General features: G+C 40.1%; 1 protein-coding gene across 1 annotated transcript in view; it reads right to left on the bottom strand.

Moving 5' to 3' along the window:
• The window catches only part of LOC139762306 (probable nuclear hormone receptor HR3), a 608,088-nt gene extending 591,814 nt beyond the window's left edge, over positions 1–16,274 (bottom strand). Inside the window, exon 1 of the mRNA XM_071686920.1 lies at positions 16,053–16,274. Within this exon, the coding sequence (XP_071543021.1) occupies positions 16,053–16,128 (76 nt within the window). The 5' untranslated portion in view covers positions 16,129–16,274. The remainder of the gene's footprint in view (positions 1–16,052) is intronic.
• Positions 16,275–25,250: the final 8,976 nt, after the last annotated feature.

Raw genomic sequence — 25,250 nt, forward strand, 5'->3', positions numbered from 1 at the left:
ACACATAAACAAAAATCATTATGTTTATGCATTGTTTGAGTATGTAACATAATCTAAGCGAGCATTGTAGAACCACTAACAAAGCATTGTTTGAATATGTAACATAATCTAAGCGAGCATTGTAGAACCACTAACAAAGCATTGTTTGAATATGTAACATAATCTAAGCGAGCATTGTAGAACCACTAACAAAGCATTGTTTGAGTATGTAACATAATCTAAGCGAGCATTGTAGAACCACTAACAAAGCATTGTTTGAATATGTAACATAATCTAAGCGAGCATTGTAGAACCACTAACAAAGCATTGTTTGAGTATGTAACATAATCTAAGCGAGCATTGTAGAACCACTAACAAAGCATTGTTTGAATATGTAACATAATCTAAGCGAGCATTGTAGAACCACTAACAAAGCATTGTTTGAATATGTAACATAATCTAAGCGAGCATTGTAGAACCACTAACAAAGCATTGTTTGAATATGTAACATAATCTAAGCGAGCATTGTAGAACCACTAACAAAGCATTGTTTGAATATGTAACATAATCTAGGCGAGCATTGTAGAACCACTAACAAAGCATTGTTTGAATATGTAACATAATCTAAGCGAGCATTGTAGAACCACTAACAAAGCACTGTTTGAATATGTAACATAATCTAGGCGAGCATTGTAGAACCACTAACAAAGCACTGTTTGAATATGTAACAATCTAAGCGAGCATTGTAGAACCACTAACAAAGCATTGTTTGAATATGTAACATAATCTAAGCGAGCATTGTAGAACCACTAACAAAGCATTGTTTGAATATGTAACATAATCTAAGCGAGCATTGTAGAACCACTAACAAAGCATTGTTTGAATATGTAACATAATCTAAGCGAGCATTGTAGAACCACTAACAAAGCATTGTTTGAATATGTAACATAATCTAAGCGAGCATTGTAGAACCACTAACAAAGCATTGTCTGAATATGTAACATAGTCTAAGCGAGCATTGTAGAACCACTAACAAAGCATTGTTTGAATATGTAACATAATCTAAGCGAGCATTGTAGAACCACTTACAAAGCATTGTTTGAATATGTAACATAATCTAAGCGAGCATTGTAGAACCACTAACAAAGCATTGTTTGAATATGTAACATAATCTAAGCGAGCATTGTAGAACCACTAACAAAGCAATGTTTGAATATGTAACATAATCTAAGCGAGCATTGTAGAACCACTAACAAAGCATTGTTTGAATATGTAACATAATCTAAGCGAGCATTGTAGAACCACTAACAAAGCATTGTTTGAATATGTAACATAATCTAAGCAAGCATTGTAGAACCACTAACAAAGCATTGTTTGAATATGTAACATAATCTAAGCGAGCATTGTAGAACCACTAACAAAGCATTGTTTGAATATGTAACATAATCTAGGCGAGCATTGTAGAACCACTAACAAAGCATTGTTTGAATATGTAACATAATCTAAGCGAGCATTGTAGAACCACTAACAAAGCATTGTTTGAATATGTAACATAATCTAAGCGAGCATTGTAGAACCACTAACAAAGGATATCAAATCCTGTATAAAAAAAAAAAAACCAGACTCTTCTAATAAATCAAAATGTGTAGTGGAAAGTGGTTACGTTAATATACGTAAAAAATCCGTTAATTGGATCTTACATCTAATCCCGGATGACTTACGAATCTGGTATGAATCCAGTGATCGAGTTGGCAATATTTCTTTTAACATGAGTATTACGTTTTCTAACTCAAGTGATGAAAATGCCACTGTAAAAAACGAAGAAACGGCAAATTGGTTCAGGAGGACAGCTCTGCGCGAGAGCCAGGGGAGCACATTCACCCGACCCAGTTACTGTCTTGTCACCAATGCACGAATTAAATAATATGAAAACTAACATTTTAAATTAAATTTTTCACCCAATCCCTGCATCTGCGGGAACAAGATACCACTCAGATATCGTATCCGAATTGTTAGAAGCAGTGATTGGTTCTCAGTGAATGTAGGTTTGCGGCAGGGGTGTGTGATGTCTCCATGGTTGTTTAATTTGTTTATGGATGGAGTTGTTAGGGAGGTGAATGCAAGAGTTTTGGAAAGAGGGGCAAGTATGAAGTCTGTTGGGGATGAGAGAGCTTGGGAAGTGAGTCAGTTGTTGTTCGCTGATGATACAGCGCTGGTGGCTGATTCATGTGAGAAACTGCAGAAGCTGGTGACTGAGTTTGGTAAAGTGTGTGAAAGAAGAAAGTTAAGAGTAAATGTGAATAAGAGCAAGGTTATTAGGTACAGTAGGGTTGAGGCTCAAGTCAATTGGGAGGTGAGTTTGAATGGAGAAAAACTGGAGGAAGTGAAGTGTTTTAGATATCTGGGAGTGGATCTGGCAGCGGATGGAACCATGGAAGCGGAAGTGGATCATAGGGTGGGGGAGGGGCGAAAATTCTGGGAGCCTTGAAGAATGTGTGGAAGTCGAAAACATTATCTCGGAAAGCAAAACTGAGTATGTTTGAAGGAATAGTGGTTCCAACAATGTTGTATGGTTGCGAGGCGTGGGCTATGGATAGAGTTGTGCGCAGGAGGATGGATGTGCTGGAAATGAGATGTTTGAGGACAATGTGTGGTGTGAGGTGGTTTGATCGAGTAAGTAACGTAAGGGTAAGAGAGATGTGTGGAAATAAAAAGAGCGTGGTTGAGAGAGCAGAAGAGGGTGTTTTGAAGTGGTTTGGGCACATGGAGAGAATGAGTGAGGAAAGATTGACCAAGAGGATATATGTGTCGGAGGTGGAGGGAACGAGGAGAAGAGGGAGACCAAATTGGAGGTGGAAAGATGGAGTGAAAAAGATTTTGTGTGATCGGGGCCTGAACATGCAGGAGGGTGAAAGGAGGGCAAGGAATAGAGTGAATTGGAGCGATGTGGTATACCGGGGTTGACGTGCTGTCAGTGGATTGAATCAAGGCATGTGAAGCGTCTGGGGTAAACCATGGAAAGCTGTGTAGGTATGTATATTTGCGTGTGTGGACGTATGTATATACATGTGTATGGGGGGGGGGGGCCATTTCTTTCGTCTGTTTCCTTGCGCTACCTCGCAAACGCGGGAGACAGCGACAAAGTATAAAAAAAAAAAAAAAAATATATATATATATATATATATATATATATATATATATATATATTTATATATATATATAGTGGTGATGTGAGAAGATGGAGTGAGTATTTTGAAGGTCTGTTGAATGTGTTTGATGATAAAGTGGCAGATATAGGGTGTTTTGGTCGGGGTGGTGTGCAAAGTGAGAGGGTTAGGGAGAATGATTTGGTAAACAAAGAAGAGGTAGTAAAAGCTTTGCGTAAGATGAAAGCCGGCAAGGCAGCGGGTTTGGATGGTATTACAGTGGAACTTATTAAAAAAGGGGGTGACTCTATTGTTGACTAGTTGGTAAGGTTATTTAATGTATGTATGACTCATGGTGTGGTGCCTGAGGATTGGCGGAATGCTTGCATAGAGCCATTGTACAAAGGCAAAGGGGATAAAAGTGAGTGCTCAAATTGCAGGGGTATAAGTATGTTGAGTATTCATGGGAAATTATATGGGGGGTATTGAATGACAGGGTGAAGGCATGTACAGAGCAACAGATTGGGGAAGAGCAGTGTGGTTTCAGAAGTGGTATAGGATGTGTGGATCAGGTGTTTGCTTTGAAGAATATATGTCAGAAATACTTAGAAAAGCAAATGGGTTTGTATGTAGCATTCATGGATCTGGAGAAGGCATATGATAGAGTTGATAGAGATGCTCTGTGGAAGGTATTAAGAATATATGGTGTGGGAGGCAAGTTGTTAGAAGCACTGAAAAGTTTTTATCGAGGTTATAAGGCATGTGTACGTGTAGGAAGAGAGGAAAGTGATTGGTTCTCAGTAAATATTGGTTTGCGGCAGGGGTGTGTGATGTCTCCATGGTTGTTTAATTTGTTTATGGATGGGGTTGTTAGGGAGGTGAATGCCAGAGTTTTGGACAGAGGGGCAAGTATGCAGTCTGTTGTGGATGAGAGAGCTTGGGAAGTGCCAGTTCTTGTTCGCTGATGATACAGCGCTGGTGGCTGATTCATGTGAGAAACTGCAGAAGCTGGTGACTTAGTTTGGTAAAGTGTGTGAGAGAAGAAAGCTTAGAGTAAATGTGAATAAGAGCAAGGTTATTAGGTACAGTAGGGTTGAGGGACAAGTCAATTGGGAGGTAAGTTTGAATGGAGAAAAACTGGAGGAAATGAAGTGTTTTAGATATCTGAGAGTGGATTTGGCAGCGGATGGAACCATGGAAGCGGAAGTGAATCATAGGGTGGGGGAGGGGGCGAAAGTTCTGGGAGCGTTGAAGAATGTTAGTCGAGAACAGTATCTCGGAAAGCAAAAATGGGTATGTTAGAAGGAATAGTGGTTCCAACAATATCATATGGTTGCGAGGCGTGGGCTACAGATAGAGATGTGCGCAGGAGGGTGGATGTGCTGGAAATGAGATGATTGAGGACAATATGTGGTGTGAGGTGGTTTGATCGATTAAGTATTAATAGCGTAAGAGAAATATGTGGTAATAAAAAGAGTGCGGTTAAGAGAGCAGAAGAGGGTGTTTTGAAATGGTTTGGTCACATGGAGAGAATGAGAGGAAAGATTGACCAAGAGGATATATGTGTCAGAGGTGGAGGGAACGAGAAGTGGGAGACCGAATTGGAGGTGGAAAGATGGTGTGAAAGATTTTGATCGGGGCCTGAACATGCAGGAGGGTGAAAGGCGTGCAAGGAATAGTGTGAATTGGAACGATGTGGTATACCGGGGTCGACGTGCTGTCAATGGATTGAACCAGGGCATGTGAAGCGTCTGGGGTAAACCAGTGAAAGTTCTGTGGGGCCTGGATGTGGAAAGGGAGCTGTGGTTTCGGTGCATTATACATGACAGCTTGAGAATGAGTGTGAACGAATGTGGCCTTTGTTGTCTTTTCCTAGTGCTACCTCGCGCACATGCGGGGGGAAGGGGTTGTTATTTCATGTGTGGCGGGGTGGCGATGGGAATGAATAAAGGCAGACAGTATGAATTATGTACACGTGTATATATGTATATGTCTGTGTGAATATATATATATGCATACGTTGAGATGTATAGGTATGTATATTTTCGTGTGTGGACGTGTATGTACATATATACATGTGTATGTGGGTGGGTTGGGCCAATCTTTTGTCTGTTTCCTTACGCTACCTCGCTAACGCGGGAGACAGCGACACAGTAAAATAAATTTATATATATATATATATATATATATATATATATATATATATATATATATATATATATATATATATATATATATATATCATCTGTATTACACGTTGAGTGGCCGGCTACTGATCTCGTCTTGAAGTGAACTTCTTGCTTTCCAACTGAAGCTGTTTATCCTGACCTAACTACTACCCAAATAGATGCTACCTTCCGACCTAACGTATTGTATCAATATATCTCTGGTACAGTAACCATGAATGTGGTCAGTCGCACTTAGTTCAAGTTACCCGTAAGTCTGGTTTACATGAGGACATATTTGGTACAACAGCCGAGCTAAGGCATATCCAGTTTTCAGCTTAACATCTGAAGCCAAACTTAGAAACAGTCCTGTTTCTAAAGCCAAGTCTTATTCCCACAAGAACCTCACTTCTGATTCAAGTGATGCAAGCTTGTTGCTGACAAGAGGATGGCAAGCTCTCTAGATCCTTCTCGAGCCGCCAAAAGTGAAGTGACGATCATAATACGTTTATAAAGATGACTGCCAGAACTGTGTACAGTTTTCGCACGAAATTGTATACATTCTCTACAACTTCTCTTCGGAAGCTACTGCTTATACAAATATTGCAACTCTGATCAGACAAGAGGGTGTGTCAGCTAACATAACTCGGAGGTGAGATATCACGACTTTTGCATTCACCTTTTTGAAAGACAAAAGATTTTCATTTCAATAAAGGAAATCAGTGATGAAAGTCAACTTATGCCAACTGTTGTCAATTGAGGTAAAGAAGAGATCTGCAAACCAGCAGACTGTGAAACGGTTCTGTAATACATTTCTATTTTTCGTTCCTTGGTTCGCTACGAGACCTTGGTTAATATCTAACCAAATTCGGTACTCTAACATTAAACTAGTCTAATCAGATTTTCATGAATTCAGATGAGGACGATCATGGAAGACTTAAATGCAGATGTCTAACACGTTCTGATAGCAATGCTACATCGTGGAAAGCGTCACACGGTTACTCAGCACAAGAATTATCCGCATGAGGCATTCACGCGCATTACACCTAGGCTATGAACAACAAAGATTCATAAGACACCACAGGTGAACACTCGCTAAGTCTCTAGGAACGACCGAATTAAAGTAACCAAGACACGAACGAAAGTTTCAAAGTGTATATAATGAAAGAGGAAGGCAACACATGATAGTGGATATAAATGAAAAATGGAAATATGGATGCATCCAAGTATACGATTGCACGTATTTTTTTTTTTATATATATACATTACGAAATCGATCGTAAGATAATGCACAAGAACCTATGAAACCTCAAATAACTTTGCCTAAAAATATGAAAAAAAAATCTTTTTCGCTGGTGCGCTCACATTTCCTTGGATGATGATCCCCCCTGAAGACTCACAACACTAGGAAGGAAAGGTTTAACTACACCATTTAGCCCAGACACGGCCTAGACACGCTAAGACGCACCCTCGACACCATACCCTTTAGCCGAGATGGATCTGACCAAATAACATCCTGTAGCCTATTGTCAACTTGACACAAATGCTAACTGCACTTTACTTCATTCTGACCCGAAAAAAAAATAACTGCGTTACTGAATTTCCTTAAATGTAGCCGTGTAACAATCGCTGCCTCAATGACAGTAAATTAATTGCAGAAACTTGTTTGCCTGTTGCGTCATTCCCCTATGCCACTACACACGCCCTGCCGTTCTCTTTTTGTCACCGACCTGACTACGATGAAATCACTCAACGAACATTAGACACCAGGCTCATTTCATCAAGGACTAGACATTAACCTCATGTGGCCTCTGTTAACCACATGGGCAAGTTACCTGATCACGTAATACGTGAAGTCGACCCTCACAACGGGAGGTGCACCTGGGAAACATGACAGTGACTTGCTTGCACCATTACTGTCCACTGGCACCAGCCGCCCAGATGAAGCAGTGTGAGCGCCGGTCAATCATGCAACCATGGCTTCTGAACTGAGACGTGCTTCCTTCGTCTGATAATGTTAACTGAATTCATTCCTTTCCGGCAGGGGCTCCCACCACAGCCTCCTCCGGCATTGGCACCCAAGTCACCCTTATGCTGGACTCCGCCTGGACATGGCCAACGCCAGTCTCCTCCACCAGCACAAAGCACAAAACTACGGCAACCTCCCTCCCACTCAAGGACTTGGAAGGGCTTCCTTCTCTTCAACAGCTCCACGAGACACCAGCATCTATGCTCTAACGCAACGCCTGCCTCCTATGAGTTGCCAACTCAAAATTTCAGATGACTAAGATTATCTTTGTTCTCTGGCGTGCCAAATCATTAATAACAGGTACGACTGACTACTTTAACACCACAGCTCTCACCCTTATTCCAGATATGCTAATTCCCAATCCACAATTTTTTCGTCCTCGGTAGTGGTCTATGTGAGGGTCCTGGTTCCTGTTGTGATGACTAGTATGCGTTCAATGACTCACTGTTTTTCAGTAAATACTTAATTTATAATCATAAAAGCAGTTTCAATTTCTTCTGAGTCCATAGTTGACAGTATTGCATTTAAGCTTTTGATACTCGGTCTATTTCGAAGCTTTCACTCGACGATGTTCATATGACTTAAAGAAACGCTCTATATCAGCAGTGGAGTGGGGCAATGTCAGCACAGTCAAAGCCACCTTAGAGAGGTCACTGAAGGTATTTTCTCCTCTTGCATCCCTGTACGACGCTATTTCAACCCGGAGTGCTAGGGTTCCGGTATTCTGTATCCACAATACATGAAGAAGCTTCCTCCACCGGAACTCAATGCGTATTCCAGGCTTTATGGGTTGCAGTCATTCACTTGCACTCACCGATGACATTGTAACACTTGGACGAAGCTGTTTCACCAATTCCACAACAAACTGTATGCATCTTTTTCGAATATTCTTTTCATCATGGAACTTATATTGTGTCATCTTTTCAATCTCGTACGCCAAGTACAGATGTGGGCGTAAGTAGTTCTCTACTGAATCCTCTTCCTTTAATTTTCTGCCTGGAATGAGGTCCTTAGAACTTATGGAATCAATAAGTTGAATAAAGTCACATAGCAGTGTGGTTGGACCCCGTATCTCCGCTTCAAATTTCTCATTTACACGCTGAACTTCTCCAAGAATCTGCTTCAGGAATATCATGAAGGCATAATTTTTCTTGTCACAAAACATGTCAAAGAGGATCTGAGCTGTGTAATACCTTTCACTATTTCTTGCTATTTCAAAGCGAGTCTCAAGTTCAAGCCACTGATGCAGTATTCTGATAATTGCCGATTCAACTGACAGCCACTGAGTTTGGTGGAGTTTCAATGGAGCTTGACCATCATTGATCAAAGAAAAGATATCCTTGTACCTTGTTGGGCGAATGGTTGAGCGGGAGAACCAATTATAGGTCTCTCCGATCATAAAATCCAGGTTCCTAGGAAAACATTCTGCTGCAGCATGAGACACAGCTAGCAGTAGAGAATGACACAGACGAGGAACTTCCAACTTGAGTTTAGCGTACACCACTGTTAAAACCTATCATGACAGAAGCATTGTCGGGGCCAATTGCAACAAGGTTATGCAATTCCAACCCATTATTTTTCAAAGACTACTTGATGGCATCACATATCCCATTAGCATTACAGTCAGTCAGCTCACCAAGGTCCAAGAAAGTTACTAGTCTTCTTACTTTCAGAATAGAACCGGATACCGATACCCAAGTTTCGTTACCGTAATATCATGACTCATCAATTAAGAGCCTAAACTTCTGACTGTCTATATCACTTTTCAAGTCACTCTTAAATGCGGAGCAATCACATTGCACACAATAGCAATACACTTCGACCTTTTTAAATTGAAATTCCTGCATCCTTCACTGTCTGCAAATCGGGCTTTGCATGGCTAAGATGATCACCAACACGTAATGAACAGTGTTCTGGAATGAACAGTGATACATTTTCTTCAACGTCATCACACTTTTTCTAACGGAATTGTGGTTTGAGTAACGAATGACTCTTCAGCTTTGTGTTTATCTGTTTTGCTGTTTCAGTCAATGTCACTAAGTCTGGCGTCCAAATGGACATTGGAAGTACGTGCTATGACATTTTCTGTCATCCCCCTCTACTTTTCTTAACCACTTTTCATATTTGGGGTCTTTCAACCACTCTGCTCTAAAATGGTGAGTATATTTCTTACTCACTGTTGTGTTCGTTAAATGTAATGGCCTGTACAAACACAACCAACAATGTAACGGTCCTTCATGGCGCACGGGTAGTCCCGTCACCACCGAGAGTCCGACTGAATCTGAACTGAACAGGGGTACTTGAGGAGGAGCAGCCCGCGGAATACACCCGAACTGAACCTTCTCGAAAAAACTTCGAACAAGTTCATTTCGATGAAAATGAATCACGTACAATATTTGTATTGTTTTCCTTATTACTATAAGAGGTTGCGATTAAACTTCCAAAATCACTAACATTTTAATGCTTGAATTTCTTCACATGCTCAAATAACACTAAGTTTGGTGCTAAATGAAATAAAAAAAAAAACGCGCTTAATACGATATTTAGGCACTAGATCTCAAAAAAAAAAAATAGACCTAACGCCAAAAGCGCCAAGCTGGCAACTCATTTTATCAATCAGCACGGGGTAGGATGACCAGCTAAGTGTGCTGTGTATCTATATAGTCACTTAACTCATCACACCCTCTTACCTAACCCTGTACTACTACGGCAGTAACTCGCCCTTCCTTACCCAATAAAGTACATTTTTACCGGTGGTTTTCTGGCCCCCTCTTTTCTCTCAGTTGTCACTAGTTATATATATATATATATATATATATATATATATATATATATATATATATATATATATATATATATATATATATATATACATATATATATATATATATATATATATATATATATATATATATATATATATATATACATATATATATATATATATATATATATATATATATACATATATTTTTTTTTTTTTTTTTTTTTTGCTTTGTCGCTGTCTCCCGCGTTTGCGAGGTAGCGCAACGAAACAGACGAAAGAAATGGCCCAACCCACCCCCATACACATGTATATACATACGTCCACACACGCAAATATACATACCTACACAGCTTTCCATGGTTTACCCCAGACGCTTCACATGCCTTGATTCAATCCACTGACAGCACGTCAACCCCGGTATACCACATCGCTCCAATTCACTCTATTCCTTGCCCTCCTTTCACCCTCCTGCATGTTCAGGCCCCGATCACACAAAATCTTTTTCACTCCATCTTTCCACCTCAAATTTGGTCTCCCTCTTCTCCTCGTTCCCTCCACCTCCGACACATATATCCTCTTGGTCAATCTTTCCTCACTCATTCTCTCCATGTGACCAAACCATTTCAAAACACCCTCTTCTGCTCTCTCAACCACGCTCTTTTTTTTTCCACACATCTCTCTTACCCTTACGTTACTTACTCGATCAAACCACCTCACACCACACATTGTCCTCAAACATCTCATTTCCAGCACATCCATCCTCCTGCGCACAACTCTATCCATAGTCCACGCCTCGCAACCATACAACATTGTTGGAACCACTATTCCTTCAAACATACCCATTTTTGCTTTCCGAGATAATGTTCTCGACTTCCACACATTCTTCAAGGCTCCCACAATTTTCGCCCCCTCCCCCACCCTATGATCCACTTCCGCTTCCATGTTTCCATCCGCTGCCAGATCCACTCCCAGATATCTAAAACACTTCACTTCCTCCAGTTTTTCTCCATTCAAACTCACCTCCCAAATGACTTGACCCTCAACCCTACTGTACCTAATAACCTTGCTCTTATTCACATTTACTCTTAACTTTCTTCTTTCACACACTTTACCAAACTCAGTCACCAGCTTCTGCAGTTTCTCACATGAATCAGCCACCAGCGCAGTATCATCAGCGAACAACAACTGACTCACTTCCCAAGCTCTCTCATCCCCAACAGACTTCATACTTGCCCCTCTTTCCAAAACTCTTGCATTCACCTCCCTAACAACCCCATCCATAAACAAATTAAACAACCATGGAGACATCACACACCCCTGCCGCAAACCTACATTCACTGAGAACCAATCACTATCCTCTCTTCCTACACGTACACATGCCTTACATCCTCGATAAAAACTTTTCACTGCTTCTAACAACTTGCCTCCCACACCATATATTCTAAGTATTTCTCACAATCATTCTTCAAAGCAAACACCTGATCCACACATCCTCTACCACTTCTGAAACCACACTGCTCTTCCCCAATCTGATGCTCTGTACATGCCTTCACCCTCTCAATCAATACCCTCCCATATAATTTGCCAGGAATACTCAACAAACTTATACCTCTGTAATTTGAGCACTCACTCTTATCCCCTTTGCCTTTGTACAATGGCACTATGCACGCATTCCGCCAATCCTCAGGCACCTCACCATGAGTCATACATACATTAAATAACCTTACCAACCAGTCAACAATACAGTCACCCCCTTTTTTAATAAATTCCACTGCAATACCATCCAAACCTGCTGCCTTGCCGGCTTTCATCTTCCGCAAAGCTTTTACTACCTCTTCTCTGTTTACCAAATCATTTTCCCTAACCCTCGCACTTTGCACACCACCTCGACCAAAACACCCTATATCTGCCACTCTATCATCAAACACATTCAACAAACCTTCAAAATACTCACTCCATCTCCTTCTCACATCACCACTACTTGTTATCACCTCCCCATTTGCGCCCTTCACTGAAGTTCCCATTTGCTCCCTTGTCTTACGCACTTTATTTACCTCCTTCCAGAACATCTTTTTATTCTCCCTAAAATTTAATGATACTCTCTCACCCCAACTCTCATTTGCCCTTTTTTTCACCTCTTGCACCTTTCTCTTGACCTCCTGTCTCTTTCTTTTATACGTCTCCCACTCAATTTCATTTTTTCCCTGCAAAAATCGTCCAAATGCCTCTCTCTTCTCTTTCACTAATACTCTTACTTCTTCATCCCACCACTCACTACCCTTTCTAATCAACCCACCTCCCACTCTTCTCATGCCACAAGCATCTTTTGCGCAATCCATCACTGATTCCCTAAATACATCCCATTCCTCCCCCACTCCCCTTACTTCCATTGTTCTCACTTTTTTCCATTCTGTACTCAGTCTCTCCTGGTACTTCCTCACACAAGTCTCCTTCCCAAGCTCACTTACTCTCACCACCCTCTTCACCCCAACATTCACTCTTCTTTTCTGGAAACCCATACAAATCTTCACCTTAGCCTCCACAAGATAATGATCAGACATCCCTCCAGTTGCACCTCTCAGCACATTAACATCCAAAAGTCTCTCTTTCGCGCGCCTGTCAATTAACACGGAATCCAATAACGCTCTCTGGCCATCATTCCTACTTACATAAGTATACTTATGTATATCTCGCTTTTTAAACCAGGTATTCCCAATCATCAATCATCATATATATATATATATATATATATATATATATATATATATATATATATATATATATATATATATATATATATATATTTTTTTTTTTTTTTCTATTCGCCATTTCCCGCGTTAGCGAGGTAGCGTTAAGAACAGAGGACTGGGCCTCTGTGGAATATCCTCACCCGGCCCCCCTCTGTTCCTTCTTTTGAAAAAAAAAAAAAAAAAAAAAAAATATAATATATATATATATATATATATATATATATATATATATATATATAAATATAAATATATATATATATCAACCTCTAAACAACTAGCAGCCAACCGACGCTGCTCAAACTGACAATGGTTTCAAACGAATGTCTGTTTTGCCCTGGAGCATTTTCCATAAAGCTGACAATTCTGTAAGATTCTGCGGCCAACATATTGAATACTCCATGTAAAATGTATTCCTCCTACTCGTCCAATACAAAATCTAAGCAGATACCAGAGCTTTGGGGGGTATAGTGCTGCGAGCTTATTATCTAACCTAACAATTTATTATGGAATGATGGGATTCATTATGGTAAACACATTAAGACAAGGATAGCATGATTACGATGTTTTTTCTATATCAGTAAAGTAGATAAGTCGACAGTGGTGAGGGGTATGAAAATGAGAACCTATGAAAAACCCACCTATACACCTAGCGGCAGGAATTTGCCATATCTTCTGAGTTATTTGAACAAATACATAACATTACTGTTACATGTAATTCCTGGGAATTGTGTTCGTTTGCTAGTACAGGAGACTACGCCCAGCTGCTGGGTGTAACGTCCAATGAACGTTCTCGACTGTGACATTAAGCTCCAAATTACAATGTTATTTGTACCATTTGACCATATCAATAAATGTAATGGTAAATTTAAACTGCCAAACGAAGTTTGAGAGGTTTTCAAAAGTTTTATTGATACATGGGTCCTTAGTCTATTTTTACGTTAACTTCACATTTTCCATGAGCTTCACGGCTCTCGCCACTTTCCCTAAGAAAAAATAATTTACCATCCGTAATTTATTCTTCTGAATAAATTCTATCATAATACACGAAATCATATTATTTTCAGTTCAGGTCGATGAGCTGACCCAGATTTTGGTACACTCTAACCAGAAAACTTTTTAAAGATGACATGTCCCGATACTTTGAACAGATGAAACCAAATATGCTGACTGGCTAGGTTCAGCCTATAGATCTAAGCATGCAAACGAATCTATATTGCAGTAGGCAAGAACTAGAGCATCAAAACTGACCAAACCAGCTTCAATTTAATATACCCGGTGGCATCAAGGTACTGTTGCAACGAAATTGCATGTGTATTTTTTGTCCTCAGCTCAAAACACAATGTATGATCAGTTTCCACGTCCTCTTTGACATTTTCTTCCATTTGAAAGGCTACATTTCAAAACAACGGTCCCTTGCAGTGGGAAACCTCTTAACACTTAACAATTCAAATTCCAGAAATACTCATGCACACTTTAGCCTGGGCATAGGCAGATGTTGCTTCTTTCATTAACAATTATCATTCAACTGGTCTTCAGTTCTTACAGGCGAAAAACGAAAACAATCAACAGATCTACAACACCGAGAATATCGAAAATACTGTAACAATGACCCAAATACGATAAAAAAAAAAAAAATGGGTCGAGTCCAAACTCACCATAACTGAAAGAATTAATTAAAGCAATTCGACAACTTATGACGGTAACAATTGCTGTAAGTGATATGGAAAATACTATTACATACGGCTGTAGTGGTGAAGGTTATGAAAATAAGAATATTTCCGAGTTCAAATGATGTAAAAGTAAATGAAACACTTGTCATCCTTAATGCAAAAATCAAATAATCAGAACCGATGAAAAACCTCATCTAACTTCCCCTGAAGTAAAGATTATTCAGAGCTCAATTTTCTGGTGGGATTATAACAGTCATACGGAATGAGTATTGAACCAGCTGCCATCAAATGTCATCAAACTAACAGGAGACCAAGAGGCCATTCGTGCCACCGTACAAGCTGCCGTTCTATATCTAACAACACTGCTGCTTTGGAAGGTTAGGTGAGGTTCTTATAAGGTCTGTAGATCTCTTAGTTTTATCTACACATTAACCCTACAGTTTCCTTGATATACAAAAACCTCACGATCACAATTAATACTGTGGAATAAAATGTAATGCTTTAAATCACGCTCCACAACTCTTATTGTACTTTAAACACTCTTTTACTATTGCAGAAGAAAGGAAAATAAATATCCAGTGATAGTTTCCGAGCGCGGCTCTGGTCATTTACCAAGAATCTTTCCGCGTAGCAAATGTGTTAATATGTAGGAATCTCGATAATTTCAACTTATCGCCAACGAATGAAGTCAGTATACACATTAATAAGTTGTATAAATAAAGTAGATAATTACCAAGGTCAGTATATGATCAATTTTTGTAATGTTGCACCCGGTGCATGATGCATTACACCTGCAGTTATATAACCAACTTTTTAATATATCCGGATTTTTTTTCCTAATTGTTCCTTTCGTCTTGTGGGAAAATATTTGGATGTAGCAAACATACCAGCAACTTCCCGTGATCCTTTATAATGTTTGCTGACCATAGTTCGTGAGAAGACAACTCGTCGTCAAACATTCACCGTACACTGAGCAGGCGTGCACGGATGTCCCCCAGCCAGAAGTATTTTCAAGAGGGAGCGAAATATGTATGTATAATGCAAGGGGTCAAAATTTAAGCAATGCAAACTACCGTAAAAAAAAGTTCGTTGAAATGGATAGTTGATGAAATCGTGTCCGCAATCATTGGTGGGCATTTTTTTCTTTTAATGTACGAAGGTGGCAAATGCCCCTCTCTTACCCCATACTGCGGGTGTTCCATGGCACTGCATGGCAAGCAACTGCTTACCGTGATTTTAACCATATATTTTACCATGAATTTGGATTTCCTCAAAATATTCATTACTGGTGAAACTCGAATAAAAAACTATGATTTATACGTTGGTATCCACTCATTAATTGTTATGAAACATTTTAAAGCTCAGATGGAGATTCAAATTTCGAGAGAACATAATACCAGTTCCAAAAACCCATCAAAACAAAACATTGCACACTGGACAATAACAAAGATACTATCAGCATAGAAATTTACTTTCTTCATCTAAAACGATTCCACAAGATTAGCTAAAGACCCACATTCAGCCACATCAAATAAAATCCCCTTACCTTTAAATCCTGGCTTTGCCTTGGAATCCTCAATATCGCCCTTCGTTCCGTATCTAACAAACACAGGGAAAGTCATCGGTCATTTCACATCTAAGTGCTATTTGCAATGAAGATATGCAACGGTCGATTAAATCACTAGCGTACTTCCAGGCTTTCACAACAAACTGCGGAAATGATCAAATTCAGAACTGTATGAACATGTCCTTACCCTCGGGACTCGGTATCTCTAATGTCCTCACCAACGTTTATGAGTACTGGAACATGGTCTTGCTGGAAAAGGATTTAATTTCAGCACACGAGAAAGAATTAGAATTAGATTATCTGTAGATTTAACCTAGTCTTTAAAGATTTTTTTCAGTCATATTTTCTCTTGGTAGAGTACATTGTAACAAGAAAACGGAGGATATGCAAGGGGGGGATATATTGGACGGTCTCCGAAAAAGAACCTACCCCTTCACCTGGCCAATCAACATAGACCCTGTGGTAATGCCCTCAACAATATATATATATATATATATATATATATATATATATATATATATTTTCTTTTTTTTCTTTTAAACTATCCGCCATTTCCCGCATTAGCGAGGTAGCGTTAAGAACAGAGGACTGGGCCTTTGTGGAATATCCTCACCTGGCCCCCCCTCTGTTCCTTCTTTTGGAAAATTATATATATATATATATATATATATATATATATATATATATATATATATATATATATATATATATATATATTGTGTCAGCGCGTAAGAAGCTGTTTCTTTATTAATGAAGCCGTAAATGTCAGTAGCCATACAAAACAGGTGTTTGTAATTCCATGGGTTACGTTACGATGCTGGCTCATAATAAACACAGCAGCCTAACAGCCGTTAAACCTCTCATCCAGTTTGCAAGAGACCATCTTAACTCTTTCTTACAAGAAACGAAATTTCAATAATTTACGAAGCCGGACGTTCTAATGTGTGTGATGCTATTGCCAGGTCCCATTTGTGGATCAATTAACATGTTTATTAAATAACTCACATAATATAACTCAGGAAAGACAATGGGCACTTAGATCGTTATATTTAAGGGCATAGCGCTGGTACATCGAAAGTATACTATAATCTGCAGTAACAAAGTTCATCAAAGCCATATAAGACACAATGGATCATCGTGAGCTCATCGACATTATGCACTGTGACAAGGACGCAATGCCTGAACAAACAATTGTATCTCTGTAGGTTGTAGATGAACAAAAATATCACAACTCAAAGGAAAGAATTTGTGTTCTCTCCCATAATACAACTGTAAATAAAACAACTTCAGAACTTAGATCCAAGGTAGTTATCCTGGACTACAGTACATTCACATCCTTTTCGTTGGGAATAATGTATTACTTTTAATGCAATGTTTCTAGACTAAAACATTCTATTTTCCGTTAATCAGATTTGTAAAGGTTTCCGGAAGAGTAAACAATGTCGGTGAGAAGTGAGAGTGGTGAAACTAAGTAAGCTTGGAAAAGAGACGTGCGAAGAAATATCAGAAGAGATTGAGTGGAATGGCAAAAGGTGACAGTATATGAAGCAAGGGGAGTGGGTGAGGAAATGGAAAGCATTTAGGAAAGCAGTGCTGGCATGTGTGGAAGATGTATGTGAAATGCGAGAGGTGGGAGGTGGGCAGATCATGAAGGGTAGTAAGTGGTGGACATAAAGCTGCTAGTGAAAGAGAAAGAGGCGTTTGGGCATTACTTACAGGAAAGTAGTACAAATGATTGGGGGATGCATCAGAAAAAGCTGCAGGATGTCAAGAGGAAGGTGTATGGCCTGAAAAAGAGGAAAAATGAGAGTTGGGGTAAGCAAGTATCAGTAAACTTAAGGGAGACCATGTTTTGGAGGGTAATAATATGCAAAAAAAAAAAACCAAGAGAACAAGTAGGAACATTGGTGAACGGTGCAAAAGGGGAAGCGGTAAAAAGTAGTGATGAAGTAAATGGGATATTTTGAAGGACTGTGAAACTGTTTGATGGCAAATGTAGGGTGTTACACCCGGGGTGGAATGCGAAGAGTCATGGGCAGTGTTTTGGCGAAGATATAAGTGGTGTGAAAGCCTTACGTACTATGAAATGTAGCAAGACGTTGGAGTGGATGATATTGTAGTTGAATTTATAATAATAATAATAAAAAGTGGTGACTGTGCTGTTGACTGGTTGGTAAGGATTTTCAACAAATGTATGGATCATGGCGAGATGCCTGAGGATTGGCGAAATGAATGTATTGTGCCACTGTACACAAGAACAGGGGATAAAGGTGTGTTCAGACGACTGAGGTATAAGTTTGTTGAGTGTGCCTAGTAAGTTGTATGGGAGGGTATTGACTGAGAGGATATAACATGTAGAGAGTATCAAATTTGGGAGAAGCAGTGTGGTGGTTCCATATGAGGTATGTGTGGCTCAAGTGTTTCTTTGAAATGTATGATAAATACTTTGAAAAACAGATGGATTTGTACGTGGTATTTATAAGATTTGTAGAGATGCCCTGGCGTAGGTCTTAAGAATATACAATGGGAGAGGAAAGCTGCTAAAAGTAGAGAAGTTTATCACAGGTATAAGAAGAGAAGAGAGTGAATGGTTCCAAGTGAAGGCTGGTCCTGTTTTACCACTAGTCCTTGCATGATGTGCAAAATTAGCCAAACTGGTCAAGCAAAAATACAGGTATGAGTAGGAATATAAAAATCAGCATCAGTAATGCAGTGCAGCAAGTGCAAGTCATCTGGCATTATCCGACTAATGCCCAATTTTACAAACTTGAAGGATCGGCAAACGTTACGTTTGACTGTAAAAGACTCTGCCAGAGAAGATTAACATAATGTACATTGCACACCGCATTAATGACACAGCATTCAATCTGTTGATAAGGTTACTTTTTGCATACGACGACTTTAATTAAGTCAAATGTGGCTCAACCACAGTATAGAGCCTAAAGCTAGAAAAGACGTTAGATTTCGGGAGCTGAACTTAATCACTTCCCTAATATAAGCAAACGTAAAGGAAGGCATTGATACCCACCAATGAAAGGCCATGAATACGTCTACGGTAGCCTATTACAGTCATTGTAATCGATATCTGATCGCCTATGAACACAAAGAAATTTCTGAGAGACCACGGGGAAAATGAAACGCGATAAGTTCCCAAGTGGACTTTCGTGAAATAATCAGGGGAGACACGAGAGAAATATAAGTCAGTTGATAGACATCGAAAAGACGAAGCTAGGACGACATGTTTACCAAATGGCGTCCCAGCTTCGTCTCTTCGATGTATATCGTCTGACTTATATTTCTCTCTTGTGATGTTTATCAACTGACTTATATTTCTCTCTTGTGTCTCCCCTGATGATGTGATTATTACACGAAAGTGCACTTGGGAACTTATCGTGTTTCATTTTCCCCGTGGAGTCAGGAATATCTTGATCACGCGCAAAATTGTAATACTTTCCAACTTAAAGAAATGTATTATGTGAATAGGTAACAATCCATATTTTTGTGTTCCTTAAAGGCTATTCACAGAGTGTAACATATGTAGCATTGTTTGTCACCCAAAGCATTTTGCTTTGAAAAAAAAAAATTTCGATACAAGACCTCGACAATATAATTAGATGTATTTATGAGAACATTACGCGGAAAAATCAACAAAAATAAAGATCTGTGTACTTATCTATACCATTTGAAGTTGCACCAGCTTTTATAGATATTTTAAGTCGTCATTGTTCCGTAAAAAGCGATTGGGATTTATTCCATAAACGTTTGGTTAGATAATTATTAGGAAAGAATATCTAGATATCGCTGATCGTCTTTTAACAAAGATGGTGCTACGCGTCAGAATCACTTTACAATCATCTACATAACTTTCAGAATACCTTTATCAAATTTTATTTACTTGCTTTTGTTTATGTGATACTTCAGATCTGTTGGATGTAACATTACTTAAATGAAACTTTATCTAATATACGGCAAGGCGAGACGAAAGAATTTGCACTGAACAAGGCAATGAGAATATCTATTTAATTTTATTTTTCTAATGACAAGGTCACTGTTTTCGAGGACTGTCGAGCGATACCAGTCATGTGTTAACGCAGAGACTTTCACAAATTAATTCATATTTTTCTAGACCTTCTATATATTCATGGATGCCATGGAACATAAAACAGACGGGATCACTATGTGAACAAAAAATTTTATCTTTCATCAACTTGAAAGAGATAACTCAAAAATGCAAAATGCAAAATTCTCCTCTCTCACCTTTAAAACACGTAGAAAGAGCAACATACATATTTTTTTTTCTAAATTTATTGTCGCTTTCCGCTATAACCAGAGAGCATCAGGAACAGACGAAGAACATTCCCTCTCATCCACTCTTTTGTTTTAGTTGTCATATATGAAGCAGTAACAACCTCTCCAGAGCCCTGAGAGGGCATATATTTCCTTACGCATTCGTGGCCTGACGTGACGCCTTTGGGAATTTCACAATTAGGCTATTTACGAGATATATATATACATTTTGTTTCCTAGCCGCTTACTTTATAATGTGACATTTCTCAGCAACACACTAGTTAGCCAAGCAGATGAAGCAAGAACTAAATGGTGTAAGAGTCGGCCAACGACAGGGAATATTCACCAGACGATAGTATTTAGTTGGTGTGACAAAGGGACCCCAGGGAAGCTTGCCCCCGACTGGGTTACATACAGAACAGGCTGGGTTTGGGGGGAAAGGGAGTCCTCCTAGGGAGTTGGTGAGATTTGACTACAGCCTACCGTAAATCATTCCAACTTTCGTCAGTTTTCTTATTCGCCTTAGTTTTGGATGAACTGACCCTTTACAGAAATAGAAAAAAAGAAAAGTTGCGTCACTGAAACTTAAAGTTTCGTGTCAGATATAACAAAGAAACAAGTCTATTTTTCCAAGTTCTAACGCCAGTCTGCCAGCTTGTCGGGAGCGGTGCGCGCTGCCACCACCAACATGGAAGTTGCGTAGCGTCCCCAGTTACCTCTCTCGCGGGCGCACAGTTACCCTCATGAACTAAAGATGTGCAACGGATATGTGAAGACGGCACGGGCGTAAGCAGCGTGGCGTACACCAGCAAGGCTAGAGGTAGTACACTATCGGGAAGAGCGACTTCTACCGAGAAAGGCTACGTCCATTGTGTGTGTGTGGAGGACGAAGGTGTGTTCCCCGTGACTGGTGACCACCAATAGGGTTTTACATGACTGACTCCCCACCTGATGTTCTACTGTAATACAATCATCATAATTAGGCCTCAAAGGCACTCCTCGCAAAAGATTCTCTTGTTAGCTATTTTTCGTACCTTTGGCGTCATGCAGGGAGAAAATATCCACCCTAAATAGTAGTTGTGTCCTTATAATGAGAAGAAAAGCGTCGATATAAATTAATTACGCACAGTCTTCAACACTACATTGAAGGGTGAGGTGAAAGGCTAAATTATCGTACACAATGGCCATACCGTCGTGCCCAAATGTCGTACCGCCGTGTTCACGGATGATACAGTCATGCTCTTGTCAGTCAGGGGTAGAATGCCGTTAGCTTAAAGTAGCAATGATCAAAATCTACAAATCAGGCCCAAGGGAGCGTTACACCCAGGGCCAAGTAACATCCAACCTCTCTAACACAACCCAAGACCAAGCAATTATCACTACACATCCCTTGCTGCAGTAATTCCCCAGCCTTTAATTTACCTCCTTTGGTGGAGTCAGTAATTATTCCCCGCCATTTGTAAGCATTTACTATCGTCCACCCACGACAGAGTACGTTTGGTATACTGCAGAGAGAGAGAGAGAGAGAGACTGTATCTACCTACGAGTTCATGGGAGGACTAGCGTGTAGATACTAGGAAGCCAGTTAGTGTTATGCACGACCACTGGATATACATGTATAAATACAAAAGGGAGTGGCAAAGAGGGCGAGATTCCCTCCCCCGCAACCCAGCTCAAAGTATCGTTCTTTCCTGGTTGTGTTTCTGTATGCGTTATGCTTTCACACTTCAACACACTCGCACATTCTAGCATTCACATAAAATTCATGTGTTGTCTTCTTTACCCGTAAGTATGCTTCGCCATTCCCCTGAATACGTACACCTACTCATCTTTTGTTCAGGTTATATCACCTTTCTCCTATCCCCGTGTTATAAAAAGCGTATCTTTACCTCCAAGTTTATTATACGCCAACATTAACTTTCCTTGTGCATATCCCTCTAACCAGGTGGCCTCCCTTAACCTCAAGCAGACGGACTCCAGTATCACACATACACTATATATATATATATATATATATATATATATATATATATATATATATATTTGTTTATGGATGGGGTTGTTAGGGAGGTAAATGCAAGAGTTTTGGAAAGAGGGGCAAGTATGAAGTCTGTTGGGGGTGAGAGAGCTTGGGAAGTGAGTCAGTTGTTGTTCGCTGATGATACAGCGCTGGTGGCTGATTCATGTGAGAAACTGCAGAAGCTGGTGACTGAGTTTGGTAAAGTGTGTGGAAGACGAAAGTTAAGAGTAAATGTGAATAAGAGCAAGGTTATTAGGTACAGTAGGGTTGAGGGTCAAGTCAATTGGGAGATGAGTTTGAATGGAGAAAAACTGGAGGAAGTGAAGTGTTTTAGATATCTGGGAGTGGATCTGGCAGCGGATGGAACCATGGAAGCGGAAGTGGATCATAGGGTGGGGGAGGGGGCGAAAATTCTGGGGGCCTTGAAGAATGTGTGGAAGTCGAGAACATTATCTCGGAAAGCAAAAATGGGTATGTTTGAAGGAATAGTGGTTCCAACAATGTTGTATGGTTGCGAGGCGTGGGCTATGGATAGAGTTGTGCGCAGGAGGATGGATGTGCTGGAAATGAGATGTTTGAGGACAATGTGTGGTGTGAGGTGGTTTGATCGAGTGAGTAACGTAAGGGTAAGAGAGATGTGTGGAAATAAAAAGAGCGTGGTTGAGAGAGCAGAAGAGGGTGTTTTGAAGTGGTTTGGGCACATGTAGAGAATGAGTGAGGAAAGATTGACCAAGAGGATATATGTGTCGGAGGTGGAGGGAACGAGGAGAAGAGGGAGACCAAATTGGAGGTGGAAAGATGGAGTGAAAAAGATTTTGTGTGATCGGGGCCTGAACATGCAGGAGGGTGAAAGGAGGGCAAGGAATAGAGTGAATTGGAGCGATGTGGTATACCGGGGTTGACGTGCTGTCAGTGGATTGAATCAAGGCATGTGAAGCGTCTGGGGTAAACCATGGAAAGCTGTGTAGGTATGTATATTTTGCGTGTGTGGACGTATGTATATACATGTGTATGGGGGGGTTGGGCCATTTCTTTCGTCTGTTTCCTTGCGCTACCTGGCAAAAGCGGGAGACAGCGACAAAGTATAAAAAAAAATAATAATATATATATATGACATGATTTACGAACTCAACATCAAACCCCTTTGGTGCTACATGTGGATGAACACCTACCAAACTGGCAAGGACAGAGAAGACTTTACATTAAGTGTGAGATGAGGAGAACTCCTGTGGCTGCGTACGGAAACGTAAGTAAGCAAAGGTAGTTAGCGGATTGGTGGTTAACGACAGCAAAGGAGGCGGAGCCAATACTGGGAAAACAACCGACCAGGAGGAAGAGTTTGGAGACAGCCAGAAAGATAATCTACTGCAGTGTATATAAGGTCAAGTCCAGGTCAATTGTAGTCAGCTCTCAGAAGAAGACCCTGCTGGTCACAACGCGTTCAAGTTCCCGCCCTTCTCTGTGTTTTCATTCATCAACCACACTCCTTTGTCTTATATATATATATATATATATATATATATATATATATATATATATATATATATATATATATATATATATCCCTGGGGATAGGGGAGAAAGAATACTTCCCACGTATTCCCTGCGTGTCGTAGAAGGCGACTAAAAGGGAAGAGAGCGGGGGGGTTGGAAATCCTCCCCTCTCGCTTTTTATTTTTTTTAATTTTCCAAAAGAAGGAACAGAGAAGGGGGCCAGGTGAGGATATTCCCTCAAAGGTCCAGTCCTCTGTTCTTAACGCTACTTCGCTAACGCGGGAAATTACGAATAGTATGATATATATATATATATATATATATATATATATATATATATATATATATATATATTTTTTTTTTATACTTTGTCGCTGTCTCCCGCGTTTGCGAGGTAGCGCAAGGAAACAGACGAAAGAAATGGCCCAACCCCCCCCCCCCATACACATGTATATACATACATCCACACACGCAAATATACATACCTACACAGCTTTCCATGGTTTACCCCAGACGCTTCACATGCCTTGATTCAATCCACTGACAGCACGTCAACCCCGGTATACCACATCGCTCCAATTCACTCTATTCCTTGCCCTCCTTTCACCCTCCTGCATGTTCAGGCCCCGATCACACAAAATCTTTTTCACTCGATCTTTCCACCTCCAATTTGGTCTCCCTCTTCTCCTCGTTCCCTCCACCTCCGACACATATATCCTCTTGGTCAATCTTTCCTCACTCATTCTCTCCATGTGCCCAAACCACTTCAAAACACCCTCTTCTGCTCTCTCAACCACGCTCTTTTTATTTCCACACATCTCTCTTACCCTTACGTTACTCACTCGATCAAACCACCTCACACCACACATTGTCCTCAAACATCTCATTTCCAGCACATCCATCCTCCTGCGCACAACTCTATCCATAGCCCACGCCTCGCAACCATACAACATTGTTGGAACCACTATTCCTTCAAACATACCCATTTTTGCTTTCCGAGATAATGTTCTCGACTTCCACACATTCTTCAAGGCCCCCAGAATTTTCGCCCCCTCCCCCACCCTATGATCCACTTCCGCTTCCATGGTTCCATCCGCTGTCAGATCCACTCCCAGATATCTAAAACACTTCACTTCCTCCAGTTTTTCTCCATTCAAACTCACCTCCCAATTGACTTGACCCTCAACCCTACTGTACCTAATAACCTTGCTCTTATTCACATTTACTCTTAACTTTCTTCTTCCACACACTTTACCAAACTCAGTCACCAGCTTCTGCAGTTTCTCACATGAATCAGCCACCAGCGCTGTATCATCAGCGAACAACAACTGACTCACTTCCCAAGCTCTCTCATCCCCAACAGACTTCATACTTGC

The sequence above is a fragment of the Panulirus ornatus genome, chromosome 43 (genome assembly GCF_036320965.1).
Source record: "Panulirus ornatus isolate Po-2019 chromosome 43, ASM3632096v1, whole genome shotgun sequence".
Classification (NCBI taxonomy): domain Eukaryota; kingdom Metazoa; phylum Arthropoda; class Malacostraca; order Decapoda; family Palinuridae; genus Panulirus; species Panulirus ornatus.